At 40.6% G+C, this 16,566-nt stretch overlaps 1 protein-coding gene and 1 long non-coding RNA gene across 3 annotated transcripts; one reads left to right on the top strand and one right to left on the bottom strand.

The window, feature by feature from the left end:
• Positions 1-1,840: 1,840 nt before the first annotated feature.
• si:ch1073-284b18.2 (protein lin-28 homolog A) lies at positions 1,841-10,745 on the top strand. Of its 2 annotated transcripts, none has more exons than XM_031289552.2 (4): positions 1,841-1,960; positions 2,838-3,010; positions 6,967-7,151; positions 9,562-10,745. In XM_031289552.2, exons 1-4 carry the CDS (start codon positions 1,951-1,953, stop codon positions 9,779-9,781), a joined length of 588 nt encoding a protein of 195 aa, XP_031145412.1. In that variant the 5' UTR covers positions 1,841-1,950; the 3' UTR covers positions 9,782-10,745. The 2 variants fall into 2 exon arrangements, with proteins under 2 accessions (XP_031145412.1, XP_031145402.1); XM_031289542.1 differs by lacking the exon at positions 1,841-1,960 and adding an exon at positions 2,129-2,329.
• On the bottom strand, positions 2,633-3,432 carry LOC116043059. The gene is made up of 2 exons (XR_004103364.2): positions 3,135-3,432; positions 2,633-3,037 (listed from the first exon to the last, which is right to left on the bottom strand). It is a non-coding gene; the product is annotated as an uncharacterized LOC116043059 (long non-coding RNA).
• Positions 10,746-16,566: the final 5,821 nt, after the last annotated feature.

Below are 16,566 nucleotides of genomic sequence, written 5' to 3'. Positions count from 1 at the left end.
ACATCCCATAATATAATCTTCTTCCAAACCAATAAAAAAAAAAATCCTATCAGGATGATGTATACATTTAACAAGGAAAAGCAAATGAATATGCTACCTGTTTAAATGAATTAAAATAGATTTGGTGTGTTGTGGGTGTATTTTACTTTATAGCAAAACATTAGTCTAATGGTTCCTATAAGTTTCAAATTCCCTTACAAGTCTTACAGTTGTTTCAGCAAACCTTTAGTTGGAGGTTCTGTTCCACATTATACAATAATCCCTCTCTGGCCAAACTTTTTTTTTTCAGATTATTCCATCCTGCAACACCAGTCTACCATTTTAACGCATTATGGTGCATAGCTTTCTCTGATGTGCTGTGATCATTGATAATATATAAATATATATATATATATGGGTCCACAAGGGGTCGTTGTGGTAGCTGTGATGAAATCGACAGGTCACCTCTGTAACATCCTTTAGGCACATTTGGTGGAGTTGTGCTTCCATTCACCAAAAAAATAAAAAAAAATATAAATAAACTTAATAGGCCTATAAAGTAATGTTCTAGTTAATAAGCACAGATAAATGTAGGCTAACTAATTCAATAGCATGTCCTCCCTCAGGTCGACAATAAGCTACTTTTCCTTCAAACGTACAGATGTAGAAATTGTAAAATAAATGATTGGGCTTATCCTTCTAATGTGGGTTGCTATAGGCTAATCAGAACGAATTCATTTTTCAAAAAAATATTTTTCCTATTTTATTTTATTTTTCTCTTGCTATGCTATGCTTCTCTATGCTATTTTAGTTCTTTGTCAGCTGTAGCTATAGGTTTTAAAATTATTTCGTTTTGATTCATCATTATAAAACTATTAATTTAGCCTAGTTGATAAATAAAGAAATAAGGCTAATTAATAAAGTATAGGCCTACCTTCTTATCGTTTCGGCGCTGGACTCTTTCACTTTAAGCTAGGTTAAAAGTTCACTTTCCTGTCTTTGATTTATCCGTCATTCCACAAGGACACACGCGTCAACATCTTAACATGATGTGATCAATCACTATTGATCCAGGAATTCGTTTGCCCAGCTTGGCTTGTTTTCGTGCTGCCACCTTGTATTGCGGTCCGCTTAAAAAAAAAAAAATCTGTTCTGCATCCTTTTTTTTGTTTAGTTCAAGTCCGCTTTCGTTTTCGTATTTTAAACTCTCCACCTCGGTCGTTTGGAAAGAAAACACTTTCTACCCCTACATGTTTAATCATAAGCTACAAACATTTCTTTGGCATGTTATGAACAGCAGCTAACCAACTCGAGATGACATGGTGTACAGTAGTATTCTCTTATTAAACTATAGGCCTACACTTGATCACAATAAAAACAGCGCTATTTAACAAAAAAAACTTGCCTTTAAATAGGCTACAACTTAAAGTTTTTCAGGGTCCACCAGGTTTATTTTATTCCTATTGTTACCACATGCAAGAAGCTGCATGCACACAATTTAAAGGAGGTAAAATGAAATGTTATTTAATTCTGCCTATGTTAGTGTCATAACTCAAACCCTTTCTTGGATTGGGCATGGTCGTTTGAGAAATATCGGAATAAAAGCAGGTTTAACATATTTTATACGCCCAGGCTACTACAATTGGAAATACTAGTGGGGGGAAATGATTTAGCCTAAGTCACTGAATTTACTGCGAGTATAGATGTCTGGATAGAAAGAGTATCATGATCATTTTTTTGTTGGAAGTGATTGGTCACTTCCCACATTTGGGCCCTTCTATCATACAATATGCAATCTATCCTTGGGGACTATAATTGTGAATCACGTGGACATGACCGAGAGTGTGTGGGGGGTTTGTCGGATGAGAAATGGTCATTTGTATTGACCAACAGAGCTGACCACTGCAGGAGAGAGCGAGCGGAAAACGCGTTTCAAGAAAGAAAGACACTGGATTAAACTGGCCCACAAACATGGCAGAAGGTATGTTGGGAGCTTTTTGGGGAGTTATCTCTGGGTTTGGTTGAAGTGGTTTCTAAAGGGGTTGGGTGTTCTTTGATTGTTTTAGATGCTTTTTTTCTAAGGGGGGGGTTCAGCAAAAAACCCTGCCCGGTGACCCCCACCCCCATTGTTTAGGGGGAATAGGTTGCCAGCCCCCTTTTGTTTACCTCCCTCTCCCGCTTTCCCTCTCGCTGCGCAGTTTCTGCTTTTCACAGCATTTTGCATGACAGTGGCAATCTGTGAGGATTACCCAGTTTGTGGGTTTAAAAAAGGATACTGTAGCTTGGGTGCTAAATCTGGCTCAAGGCAGAACTGAAGTCATGGGCTCCGTGTCTAACCAGGAATTCCCAGGTTGAGTATCAAAATAAACTGCATGCTCTGTTTTTTTTTGCATGAGTTAATTAACTTGTTTTGTGATGGGACGGTTTGATTGTAGTGGAGCATTTTAAGCCATCGTTCACACACGTGCAATTCGTGTGTCTCTAAAACGCTCTTTAGAGATTCTGACATCATGCACACTTCCAATTTCACTTATTTTGCACAAACTCGCGGAATATTCATTTAGAAAGAAGGTCATGTGTTGCTCAGTTGCTTTTTCGAAATAAGTGACGGCCTAATTTTAATCGAAATTAAGACAATAATACAGCCTCAGCTTGTTACTCATTTTATTGATTCATATTGATTGATGATATTGCAACGCTAGAGAAAGGAGTAGGCTAAAGTTTTTCGCGTTTTAAACCTTGTTCAAATGCCCTTTTTTGGAAACCAGTGAATGCGTTTTAAACATCAGCGCATTAACAACAATATACTGATTTTATTTATTTATTTATTTTTAATTACAAAACACTTTTCATTGCAGGAGTGTGTAAGACCGAGGAGGATGAGGGACCGAGCACCGAGGAGGATTCACAGTCTTTCCACGGGGTCGGCGTGTGTAAATGGTTCAATGTCCGCATGGGCTTCGGGTTCCTGTCCATGACCAACCGTGAGGGAGTACCACTGGACGAACCGGTTGATGTATTTGTCCATCAGGTAGGATGACTATGTCTATGGCTGAAACTGCGAATATCAATATACGGAAACCCAGCACTGCAAAAAGTATCAACATATCTTGGGCTGAAAACCTACTTTTCCTAAATCAAGTGAAATGGCTTACCAGCCAAAGTGAGACCATCCTACTTGTTTCTAAAAAAAAAAAAAAAGCGTAATTAAATGTACGGTTTTTCACCCTGTATCTTGAAAAAGAGTCCACAATTAGGCCTACTCATTAGTCTTAGTAAAAACCTTCCCCGAATATAAATACCAGGTGCATTGAAAACAACCAAACACTCACTAAGCAGGAGTTTTGATAGCATATGTTTGATTAAAGGTCAAATAATTAGAGCGATGTTTAACTGGGTTAGGTGGGTGGATTTTTTTTGCAGTGTGGTGGGTGTTTCTCTCTCAGGGGAACACGTGTTGCAGCCAGAGGAGAGCTCGGGGCCTCCCTCGTGGTTTTTTTAAGAGGGTATACTGATATAATGTGATGGAGAAATAAGTTTGGTCAGAGCTAACACACTTAAATAGGCATCAATGCTTTTAAGGTGAGTATAGATCAGTGTGTGAGCTGCATGTAAACTGGTCTTTTAAGGAGAAGGAAACATGTAATTGATCCTCTTCTGAAGCTATCTGATCAGTCGATATTTGTTCACTTTGTTTGGAATATGATGATATTGTCACATTTTGCCATTTATCATTGCATCTGTTCACAAAGTGGAAGCTTTTAAAATGAGTCATAAATGGTTTGACCTCAGTAAATGGACAAACTTGATTATTGATCACTTCTTAAGGTTAGAATTACACACGTCAGGTAATCACGAATCTGCCTTTTGTAATACTGTTTTTATTAGGCTTAATACAACATAATTGCTTTACATGTACAACTGCCTTGAGGGCTATGCAAATTGTCATACTTGGATAAACTGTAGATGTAGTTTTACAGTTGGTGTTCTGATCAAACACAGTGTTCATCCTTCACTAGAGGTTTTTAGTGTTTCTTTCTCAGACTGAAAAGATAAAAGAAAAGCTCTCAGTTTAACCAAAGCCTTCATTCACCTTCTTTTACAACTGGTGAAGTGGGAGGTAAAGAGGTGGGGCATGCATTTCCCTCCTACTTCTCATGTGAGTGAAAACCTCCATTGCTGTCTGATAAGATAAAGGCTTAGCATGTGAATGAGAGGAGTCCCCACTGCTCATTCACCTCAAGGTTCCTGTCATAAAATGATTAAAGGCTCTTTGCTGTCTGCTCATCCCCCTGTGTGCGTGTATGGCACTGTGTTACACTAGCTTTAAAGAGGAGAGGGGATCTCAGGGCTTAGTTTAGGTAAATGTCCTTGTCCTCACAGTGCCACCACTCTCCAGGGCCTTATGCCGTGGAGACATTTGTCTACCAAAGTGCAATTCCTTTTTTTAGAGATTTAACTTTATTTGCTAGAGGTGAAAGCCAGTTTTCAGACTTGCAGCTCTTACTCATTTTTGTTTTTCAGTTGTCTGTTTCCGATGATGCATATAGAGAGATGTCATTGTTCTGTGCAGCCGTTGCAACTGAAATAGTTTGACTATACACAGGAAATTGATGCCTGATTAATCATAATGCAAACCAAAACATGAGTTCAACTGGGTGTGGAAACTCAGTTTGGTAGAAGGAATGGGTGGTTTTACTAGAGGTATAATGCCAACTGCCATTATATGCAGCTTGAAAATCCAATCCAATGTCCAAGCTTGTTTCTGTATGTCATGAAAACAAGTTGATTATTGCTCCAGATACTCAAATTGAGAGAGCGATAAGTTGTAATGCTCACAGCTTTACGGAAACAATAACCTCACACTGTGCTTTTTTTTTCACAAGAAATGCGTAACCAATGACTTGGTTCCCTTTCTGTCAGTAGAAAAGGTAGCGACGTGTGTGTCAATGATGGATGTATAGGGGTTATGGCAATGTAAAAGGACTCAGCCCTAAAATTAGTGGCGGTGTGTCAAGGAAAATTAACTCCGAGGGTCCACTGGCCTTTGTGCAGGTGGATAATAGAGCCACGCATCCGAATGAAGCACCCCTCGGCCGTGACCGAGCCCCTCTTTGTCTCAGCAGCAGTCCTGCTATTGTCCCTCAGTGCTCTGATGTCTTTCTCTGCTTCACGTGGCTTCCAGACACATTCTGGACAGAGTTTGCAGTAGACCCCACTAATAATAACACCTCAACATCAGATCCTTGAAGTTAAAGGCCCCACCCTGATCTGTACCTGTATCTGCGTGTGTGGATAAACTGATGTGGGCATGTGGCTGGTGAGAGTTTGTTATGGGGGTTGGGATGGTCACATATGGGAGAGGAAGTGGGTTAACGGTCACCAGGGCAGAGAGGCCTGATAGGATTGGGGCTCTGTGGACGTCCATGTTGCCACTCAAATGTCATGGCTAACCAATTGTGTTGCTCACGAGCTTGCAGCAGATGCTCAACTGTGAGTCACAGGATTAGACAATATGGTGCTTTTGTTTTTATCATTGCAGAGGTAGTTTTCAGCTCACTAGAACGATTACTTGTATCCCTTAATTGATAACCTGTTCTAAAGGATTCTACTGTTGGATTTGGTTTGAAGCAGACTCAAGACTTCCTTCACAACAAACCGTGTGCTTTCAGAAGCTCGGATCCGTGGTGGTTTTGGTGTTTGGTGAACTGTTGTTCATAATTAACAGATAGATGGGCCTCTACTCAAAAATAAAGAAAATGGGATTAATGTCTGTCAACCTGCTACATCATGAATCTTTCTTATGTCAACAGTCTGCTATAGTTGTGACAAGTTAATCTCACAGTCCCACCGAGGGAATTTTAGAGAGGGGTTTCCCATGTTGTGTTAGCCAGTCTCTGGCTTTTATCCTTAAAACCGCACCACACCTTCCCTTCCCTTCCCTTCACCTTCCCTTCCCTTCATCACGAAACATTTCAGGCAAGGCAAGTAGAAGAACCTCCTCAAAGCTTCAGGTGAACGTAGTTTCATTGAATATGTAGCTAAGCAGGAGGCTAAGTTAGTGTTTATTCTCAGCATATTCAAACCTTTCCGTCGCTGATTAAGCTAACACACCTCTCCAATATTGCTGTTCATCAGACATTCTCCAAAATGAAATCATGTTTCTTTCACAAAAAAGATGTCACGTATTCAAGCACTGCTATCAAAGGGAGATATCAATCATTTGTGCTTTCCCTCAACTTTTATCTTCCACGTCTTTCTGCCAAACAACTATCCAAGGAATGTCTCCCTGACCCCCAACCTCCCAGAGAAGCAATGCTGCCTTCTCACCCCACCCCCAACTACAGCACTAACCCCTGCATCCTGCAGTTTAGGGTTAGTGGTGGTCAGTGTGTTAGTGGAGCTTTGTGATGTGGGTGGGAAAAGGGATTGGGTTGGGGCAGCAGTGTGGAATGCTGTTCCTCTGGAGGGGGGATGGGTTGAAGGTTATCCTCGTCAGGTTTACCTCTCAAACACAGCAAAAAGACAAAGCAGCATTACGACCACGGTGCCTTTTTAAGCAGGCCAGTATGTGTGCAACACATCAGTAGAGTGGGAACAGCAAGCTTTGTAGTGCTTGTTTGTTTATCAGGTGAGACATAATGATCACCATAAATGCCTGATAAGTCCTATTGGGCTCTGATGGTATCACACAGTGAGTGTGGGTGGGGGGATGTTCTCAAGCGTCAAGGTATCCACCGGTTCAATGTGGGGGTGATTTGGTTACTGGTCGTTCAATATGGCAGATTTTGAAAGACACATTTTCACTATATATCCTACTAAGAATTATCTGCTGTATTTCTGTGATGAGGGGAAAAATTGAAACATTCACTCACCCCTTTGAGTCTTCCTGACATACCAATTAGGGGCTTCACAAAAACCTAAGTCACCATAAGAATGGAGTTCCCCAAAATTGATGCTGACTCCTCTTTCTATGTCATCTTTCAGAGTAAGTTGCACATGGAGGGTTTCCGTAGCCTAAAGGAAGGTGAGGCAGTTGAGTTTACCTTCAAGAAGTCATCAAAGGGCCTGGAGTCGCAGAGAGTTACCGGACCAGACGGCATCCACTGTGTGGGCAGTGAAAGGAGACCCAAAGGCAAGAAGGTCCAGAAGCGACGTTTAAAGGGAGATAGGTAAGAAGGGATGATCTGGGGAAGAGAAGAAAAAGCATTTAATGAATTCTAGCAGTGCAATTTTCTAAACCTGTAAAGAAAGACTTTTCAGTTAATCTAAAACCTAATTCAAAATGAATCACCAAATTTGGAGATACATTGTTTTAATTGGAAAGCGGAGGATTATGCACATTTACATTACAGACCCTTAGAGGCTTTATTTCTCAGGAGTCCACAAACGGTCATTGTTGTGTCCAGTTTGGATCAGATACACAATGGTGTTTTAGTTTTTCCCCATTTTCCTTCCTCTTCCTCAATCCCAACCCCCACCTCCAGCCCTAGCAAGGGTCACACCAGCAGGCTTGACGTGTGACCTGGATCAATAACTGTTTAAATCTGCTGGCCCCCAGTGAATTCACACCCACTGACACTCTCTCTTCCTAAACCATCCTTTACCACCAATGTGATAGTCATTCCTCATTACCTTAAAAGAAGTGATTTTATATTTTCGTTTGATCTGAATCTCTACAAAAAAGTAGTTTTGAGTTCAGGTCCTGTGAAAGTTATAAAAAGCCACAAAAAAACGTAATGATCAATCTACAAATATATTTTTATTCATGAAACGTTTCTTCTGAAGATTCAAGGGTTCCATGCAAAGGCAACAGTGTCTCTCCAAGTGAAAGAAAGAAAAGCCAAGGAGGCCTTGATTTTTGGGTCATTCTTTGAATATCAATACAGCATAGGGTTAGAGGTGTATCAATTTCACCCCCTTGTCAGTTGTGATTAGAACCAGAGAGTAGTCAGTGTGAGAACAGAGATCATTACCGCCTCAAAGAGTCCTGGGAGGCCTGCTGTAGCTTAATAACTCTCCGTAGACCACACTGATCCATGGATAAGATATCATTCCCCTCTAGCATATTGTATTATGCAACACTAGATGGTGTTTCATGTATGTATGATTGATTGATGAACCAATGTTTTGCCACCAAAGGGGGTGTGTGTGTGTGTGTGTGTGTGTGTGTGTGTGTGTGTGTGTGTGTGTGTGTGTGTGTACCATTTAATTGATAACAGATGTAAGAGCCCGGGCAAGGGGGTGAAAGGTCACTGTTGTCATGGCAACAATGTATGAGTAAATGCGAGAGGGCTGGGATTGGATTGGGGGTTAGAGAACTGAGGTGAGGGCAGGGTTCAGAGGTCATTACTGCAGCTTTTTTAGACAAAGAGACCACTTCCCCTTGCCTCCTGGTGGATGCTGATGTAGGGAGCTTCTGTGATGTGAAGCTATAGACCTTGACACCACCCCAACGGCCACACTGACCCCTCGGCAGCCGCCCTGTTTAAATGTCATCTGCTGCTACAATGGTGGCAGGGGGTCCACAGTGGCACAGAGTGACTGCCCCACGCCCACCACCCATCTGTCTTCCGCCCCTGCACGCGTGGCCATTCTATAGATTATGTACGAACAGAGGTGTCTGATGGCACCCGTAATGGCTCCAGCTGACCCCTTATGGTGTTCATTTCTAAAGTTCAATGCCGATTAAGCGATGTCTTACTTTGACACGATAGAGTCCAAGGGAAGCTATTGGCAGTGCCAAACTGACAAATAGGGCAAGCTCTTCATGATACAGTGAGATAATAAGTCATGGTGATCATACCAGGTCCATGGAAAAATAGGAGCCCTGCCACTTCATTCTTGCAGTTAGTATTAGTCCACTTCAAGTCCTTTCAGAAACTCCTGCTTGCTCAAAGGTTGCTAATAAAATTTAATACATTTTTGTTGTAATTTGTGACCATCTATGAAACAATGACATGTTTTGAGATGTTCCAACCTGGTGTGCTCCTCCACAAAGCAATGTAGTGTGACCTGGAATGCCCTTGAAAGATTTATGACCAAATGCAAACTGAAGTCATTCCAGGTGAAATGTTTCCATCTAGTGGCAAACAGGTGTAACTTAAAGTCCCCCTTCACTCAAAAGTGCTTTGGTTATTGTTACTTCATTAGACTGTTTTACCTTCACTGTCCAGGATTGTGTATGTGCATGGGTTTCACACTATAGGGATGTGTGTTTTATTTTATTTATTTATTTTTTTTTTTTAAGATTATTTTTTGGGCTTTTCCGTCTTTAATTGATAGGACAGCTAGGTGAGAAAGGGGAGATAGAGAGGGGGAAGACATGCAGGAAATCGTCTGAGGTCGGACTCGAATCCTGGACCTCTGCATCGAGGCATAAGCCTCTCAGTATATGTGCGCCTGCTCTACCCACTGATTCAACCCGGCCACACAAGCATGGTTTTGTGACATCACAACTAGTTCATAAGCTTTGCATCCAGTGGTTAAAGTTTTGAAATTTTGGATTTTTCAATGAGGGTAAAGGAGTAGATGTGTACAAATTTAATAGAATGTGTGACCAAATGCTCTCTGCCCTTGTAGGTGCTACAACTGCGGAGGCCTGGACCACCATGCTAAAGAGTGCAAGCTACCACCCCAGCCCAAGAAGTGCCATTTCTGCCAGAGCATCGACCACATGGTTGCAAACTGCCCAATCAAAGCACAACAGTCCTCACCGGGTTCTCAGGGAAAACCGTCCTTCTTGAAAGGTGACGAGGAGGAGCACAGCCTTTCGGCCCCGCCACCCGAGACCTCCGATTAAGCTATAAATTGGGCAACACTGACGACGGGGAAGCACAGAGGCCAATCAAACTGCTTTGATGGAGAGACGGGACACATGGATCCCCTTCCACCTGTTGAAGCTGCTTTTGGAACTACCTCAGGTTAAAAAAAATTGCTGATGAAGAATGTTGCTAACGTTTTGTTTGTTTGTTTTCAGTTGGTGTAACACACAGGAATACTGCTGTATTATTGCACTGAGGACGCTTTCTAAATGTTTGAATCACTGCTGTTTAAGAGGTTTGAGATTGTAGTGAGCAATGCCATATGACCGATTATCTTGATGAATTTGTAGAATGTTTTCTTTTATGTGAAACTGTGCCCCTTCTGTGGGCATTATACCTCTTCTGTTTTTGCGCAATACTCAGTGTGTTTAGTATAGAGTTACACTTTTGCTGCCTTACCATTAAGTCTTCTTCCTGACTGTTACACCTCACTATCCGACAAGGCAGAGACGTGACAGTTTGTACCTCTGTAATGAATGTTAGTTTGCATATCGCATGGGGAAGGGGAGGGTTTGTGAAAACATGGGACGGGTTTTAGGGTATCGCTACAGGCAATGTATTGGCATTTGCCGATATTGCAATTGACCATCCAGTTTTCCTGGGGCCAAATGAATGTCAGACCATAAGTGGTTTCCAGCTTTTGGTCAGTTAACTTTCTTATTACATTATTTTCATCCAGAATTTTGCTGGCTGTCTAAAGGTGCACGGTCTACCTCATTGTTGCTTGTCTGCTACTAAACTCATGTCATTCTAACCGCTGATGGTAAACCAAATGGAATACAGCTTTGGAGATTGTGACTTAAATTGGGATTAAGTCAAATCCTTTTTGCACTACAGTATTTACACAGCATTGCCATTAGTTGTAATAGACCCCATTAAAGAGTAACTTAACACTTCCTGAAAATGGTTAATGACAGTTTCGGAAAAAACTTGAGAAATTTTCTAACACATCCCCTCCAATTCTGACGACTTAGGTATGGGGAGAAGGTGTTTCAATAGCTGATGGAGTAGACTGGCCATTAAAATCTCTTGAAACTCTGACCAGACCCCACCTGGATGTGGTCAGTTATGCTTTTAAGTCTTGCTTTGCCAGACCTATCTCCACAGCGCTGTGGAGTAAGGTCTGGCTACACCACGTTCTGGGATAGGAGGAAAAAACGCTCTGGGTTGTTTGCATTTCTTTAAACCAATCGCTATGGCCTTGGGCGGCGCTAAGTTCCGGATGCAGCGAGGATGCCTCGGCAAAATCGTCTCAGAAAGGAACTTGTTTTGGTGAAACATTTGCACCCTGCAAAAGTAAAAACCACATACAATATTAAAGTAATACAGTTAATAGTAAACTGACAAAACAACTTGAGCTATTTAAGTTAGTTGGATACATGGTTAAACGTAATTTGCTCTTCCCAGTATATCGTTGTGTGTACTTTGTCCATTGCAATCCCTGCCAATCGGTCCCGAAACGTTCCAGTTAGATAGTAAATGCTGTTAACAGTCTTTGTAAATCTTAAAAATCAGAGGTTGTTCATGTTGTGAAGGGGCTACACACTAGTTGAAATTAGGTGTGTGATGTAGCATGGCACTGCAGCTCCACGCTACATCACAGCTGCTCAGTGTGCCAAAAATCCTATCACCACTGTTTGGCATGGAAAGACTGGGTGTAGTTACTCATTAAAGTCTCAATCAGAGAGGGAAGCAAAATACTGTTTTTTTTTTTTTTTTAGCCTGGTGTTAAGTTACTCGTTAACTATTTTTGGGAGCTTAGTAAACTTTCCATCTACAGTACTCATTGTATTGGCTGCTGTGTAGGAATACTGCTGTTTTACAATTCCCCCAACTTGGATTTGATAGAATTCCAAACAATATGATACTAAACCTAATACATCATCACTTCTAATAAGATACTTGACCTGGACTGAGTTACTGAAGGGTCCAGCTAGCTCTCCTCTTGATACTTGAATAAAATGAGGCAGAATCAGACATGATGTTGCCAGTGGCAAGGCTGGTGTTTTTGTTTATATCTAGTGTGATCCATTTCTAGGTTGTTCTTTAAGACGTTACCTCCCTATAACCCTTAGTAGGGTAATAGTTAAGTAACACCAAGCCTGCACGGAGGAGCATGTAGAACTAGCTAGCTAATCAGCATTTTACTCCCGTTTTACAGGAGAAGCTGACACGACTTTTACACCCAATTAATATATATGTAAAATTATTCTAAAGCCTTTAAAAAAAAAAAAAAAAAAATCATACTAATTTATTTTCATCCAGTGCTGCCGATTCTCCTTCTGCTCCAGTTGAAGCCTCTCAGCAATGAATGTTCTAGTAGACATCAAACAACTGTCATTCAAAGCTATATATGACTTGAGAATATATTTGGGTAACACATTTTTAACACCGTTACTCGTATTACTTTGTACATATATGCTTGTTTATTCACTGTCATTGTCCTTATCAATAATTCAATGCCGTATATATACAGTGTAACAGTAATATATTTCAACACACGAGTAACAGTATACAGTTACATACTGTACAGGTACATAGTATTATGAGGACTGATGTAAACTGTGAGTTTTATTTCCTTTTTGCCTTTTGTATTTTTTTATTCTTTTTTGTTCACAATGAGCCTTTCAGAAGAGAGGCCCATTGTTATTCCTATCTATGCCAAAACCAATGCAATGTTACTCTGCACTAATCATGTGTAAGATGCATTATTTTTTTATATTCAGTTTAATCTCTCTTTGAATATATGTTCTATATTTTATATTGTATCTTTTAGATTTTTATTTACCACAGTCAGTCGCTGGTTGGAAAAAAACAACTCCCCTCTTAGGCTCATCTCAGGAATTGCCAATCTGAAAACTCAGGGAATACTTCAGATTGATTGGAAGGAGTCAAGGAGTGTTTATTCAAAACAAAGTAGAGACTGCGTAGGACAAAGATGCCAAGTAAAATGGGTTTGAGAATGTCTTGGCGCAACATTTCTTAAACTAAGATTGTGACCAAAAAAAAAGCAATGATTACAAATGATGTGAAAAATTAAGATTCACAAGCTTTTTGACTCTTACACTTTGTCGACTTTCCATGCACCCAGGGTGATGATGTTCTTTATATTTTCTCCTCTTTGACATAAATTGCCATGATATAACATGATATGAAGAAATTTGTCCGCTATTGTATTTCTTTCCTCTATAATCGTTGTAGATGGGGATGTAGTAGAATATTGTTAAAGGGATTGGGGCTAGTAGTATATAATCCAGGGTTGTCTCACCTCAACACATAGCCAATACTTGGTGTTTTCAGACTATCAATGCTTAAGACAAAAAGAATGTGTCATGGATTACTTAACAAATACTGTTTCATACTCTGCTGTTACGTGGTGTTTATATAAGTTTAATTATTTAAAAAAAAAAAACTTTTGATAATTACACTCAGGATATGAAAGGATGGAAAGATTGTTAAAGTGCTCTGATGAGATGGAATGGTTTACTTTTCTGTGTATTTTTAATGTTGGATTTACCACTTATGATTGCAGTGACAGTATATCCTAATCCTATCCTCCTTTCCCTCGATTTAAAAGGACACACATGGGGAACTTTTATCAATCTCTGTAATGAACTTTCTTAAAAGTCCTTGAAACCACTGACTAACTGATCTGTTAAACTCTTAATTGGATTGTGACACCCACGATTTAGATAAAGGTTGAATAAAAGTGTTGTGTTGTAATGTTTGCAACATTCTGCTATACTTTAGCGATGTTTTCAAAGTATCATTTGGAAACTAAAGTCCATGAAAGACATTCTGATTGAAACAACCTTGAAAATCCAAAGACTTGTAAGACTGTGTGCTCAGGGCAACATTTGAGGCACATCAAAGCATTCTGTATCACAGTATGTGTGCTTTTCATGGTACAACTTGTTTGTGATCATCAGCCATTTAATTGGTGGTGGTGTGTCTTATCAGGTAAATGCCTGAGCTACTTCCAAAAAATGTGCATTAATTACTGATGAATGTTTCAATGTTTACTGCCATAAAACTACATTTATCTTGATCCATCTTGATTTAATGGCTAGTTTGTCAATGATGAGCAGCATGTAGGCTTTTCAAAGTGTTACTGTGATTATGTTTCTATATGTAAAGATCTGCTCCATTTCCTAATAAATGTCATATTCATGTCTTGAGTGCTTATTTCCTGCTCTTACAACAAAGATTGTAAATAACTAAAATTCTTGCATTCAAAATCTTAATTAAATTATGTATTATCAGCAATGTTTACTGTAGTATCAAAAGTAAAAGTACTCATGCACAATGGCTGCTTACAAAGAAGGATATACCAGCCAAATGGATGTCTGGTGTACAATGTCACACAATACAATACATTAGTTTTTAATGCATATTGTCAACGTTTATTTTCAAGTTTTATTTTGAGGGTCTTTTAAAGTTATTACATGCTGTCTCAGCTAGCAGTTAGCCGACTTAGCTGTTAGCTAAACTAACGTTAGCTTGGCTGTCGACCGGAAGCGTGGAACAGATCGTGCAGTGTCGTAAATCCTCGTACAACCGCGCATGCGCGAACATTTTGCGCATGTGCAGAACGGATCGTGCAGGCAGAACGGATCGTGTAGCGACAGGAGGTTCGCGGTCCGAGGAGAGGTGTCGGTACACGATCCGTTCTGCACATGCGCAAAATGTTCGCGCATGCGCGGTTGTACGATGATTTACGACACTGCACGATCTGTTCCACGCTTCCGGTCGACAGCCAAGCTAACGTTAGTTTAGCTAACAGCTAATTCGGCTAACCGCTAGCTGACAGCTAGACTCAGTCTAAAATAACGTTATCTCAACTGCCGTTAGCCTCCACAGGCAAGCTAACGTTAGTTTAGCTAACAGCTAATTCGGCTAACTGCTAGCTGAGACAGCATGTAATAACTTTAAAAGACCCTCAAAATAAAACTTGAAAATAAACGTTGACATATATAACAAACACCTAACATATATAACAGCTGTTACGTCAGTTCTACTTTACTTGTGCTCATTTAAAATACAATCACTCAATACTTGTCTTTATTGTTATTACTGTGAAGTTTTACTGTAGCTGTAGCCTGCTTTTCCCATTACGTTTGAGTTAACGTTATTTTAGACTGAATCTAACTGTCAGCTAGCGGTTAGCCGAATTAGCTGTTAGCTAAACTAACGTTAGCTTCCCGGTGGAGGCTAGCCATAGGCTAGCGTGGAACAGATCGTGCAGGTCGTATGGATACGTAAAACAGTATTATCTGTTATTTTAGACTGAATCTAGCTGTCAACTAGCGGTTAGCCGAATTAGCTGTTAGCTAAACTAACGTTAGCTTCCCGGTGGAGGCTAGCCATAGGCTAGCGTGGAACAGATCGTGCAGGTCGTATAGATACTGTCGGTACACGATCCGTTCTGCCTGCACGATCCGTTCTGCACATGCGCAAAATGTTCGCGCATGCGCGGTTGTACGAGGATTTACGACACTGCACGATCTGTTCCACGCTTCCGGTCGACAGCCAAGCTAACGTTAGTTTAGCTAACAGCTAATTCGGCTAACTGCTAGCTGAGACAGCATGTAATAACTTTAAAAGACCCTCAAAATAAAACTTGAAAATAAACGTTGACATATATAACAAACACCTAACATATATAACAGCTGTTACGTCAGTTCTACTTTACTTCTTTATTGTTATTACTGTGAAGTCTTAATTTAGCTGTAGCCTGCTTTTCCCATTACGTTTGAGTTAACGTTATTTTAGACTAAATCTAGCTGTCAGCTAGCGGTTAGCCGAATTAGCTGTTAGCTAAACTAACGTTAGCTTCCCGGTGGAGGCTAGCCATAGGCTAGCGTGGAACAGATCGTGCAGGTCGTATGGATACGTAAAACAGTATTATCTGTTATTTTAGACTGAATCTAGCTGTCAACTAGCGGTTAGCCGAATTAGCTGTTAGCTAAACTAACGTTAGCTTCCCGGTGGAGGCTAGCCATAGGCTAGCGTGGAACAGATCGTGCAGGTCGTATAGATACTGTCGGTACACGATCCGTTCTGCCTGCACGATCCGTTCTGCACATGCGCAAAATGTTCGCGCATGCGCGGTTGTACGAGGATTTACGACACTGCACGATCTGTTCCACGCTTCCGGTCGACAGCCAAGCTAACGTTAGTTTAGCTAACAGCTAATTCGGCTAACTGCTAGCTGAGACAGCATGTAATAACTTTAAAAGACCCTCAAAATAAAACTTGAAAATAAACGTTGACATATATAACAAACACCTAACATATATAACAGCTGTTACGTCAGTTCTACTTTACTTCTTTATTGTTATTACTGTGAAGTCTTAATTTAGCTGTAGCCTGCTTTTCCCATTACGTTTGAGTTAACGTTATTTTAGACTGAATCTAGCTGTCAGCTAGCGGTTAGCCGAATTAGCTGTTAGCTAAACTAACGTTAGCTTCCCGGTGGAGGCTAGCCATAGGCTAGCGTGGAACAGATCGTGCAGGTCGTATGGATACGTAAAACAGTATTATCTTGCGCATGTGCAGAACGGATCGTGCAGGCAGAACGGATCGTGTACCGACAGATACGTAAAACAGTATTATCTTGCGCATGTGCAGAACGGATCGTGTACCGACAAGAGGCTTACCCCCTTGATTGTACCAAAGAATCCGTAGACGGGCTTTGATTGTACCATGTATCTACAGTAACAAATAGCAGGGAATTACTGAGTTTATCCACCAGAGGCGCTTT

Source organism: Sander lucioperca, chromosome 10 (assembly GCF_008315115.2).
Source record: "Sander lucioperca isolate FBNREF2018 chromosome 10, SLUC_FBN_1.2, whole genome shotgun sequence".
Classification (NCBI taxonomy): domain Eukaryota; kingdom Metazoa; phylum Chordata; class Actinopteri; order Perciformes; family Percidae; genus Sander; species Sander lucioperca.
Note: the sequence above shows the minus strand (reverse complement) of the source record. Positions and strands in the feature narration are given on the sequence as shown.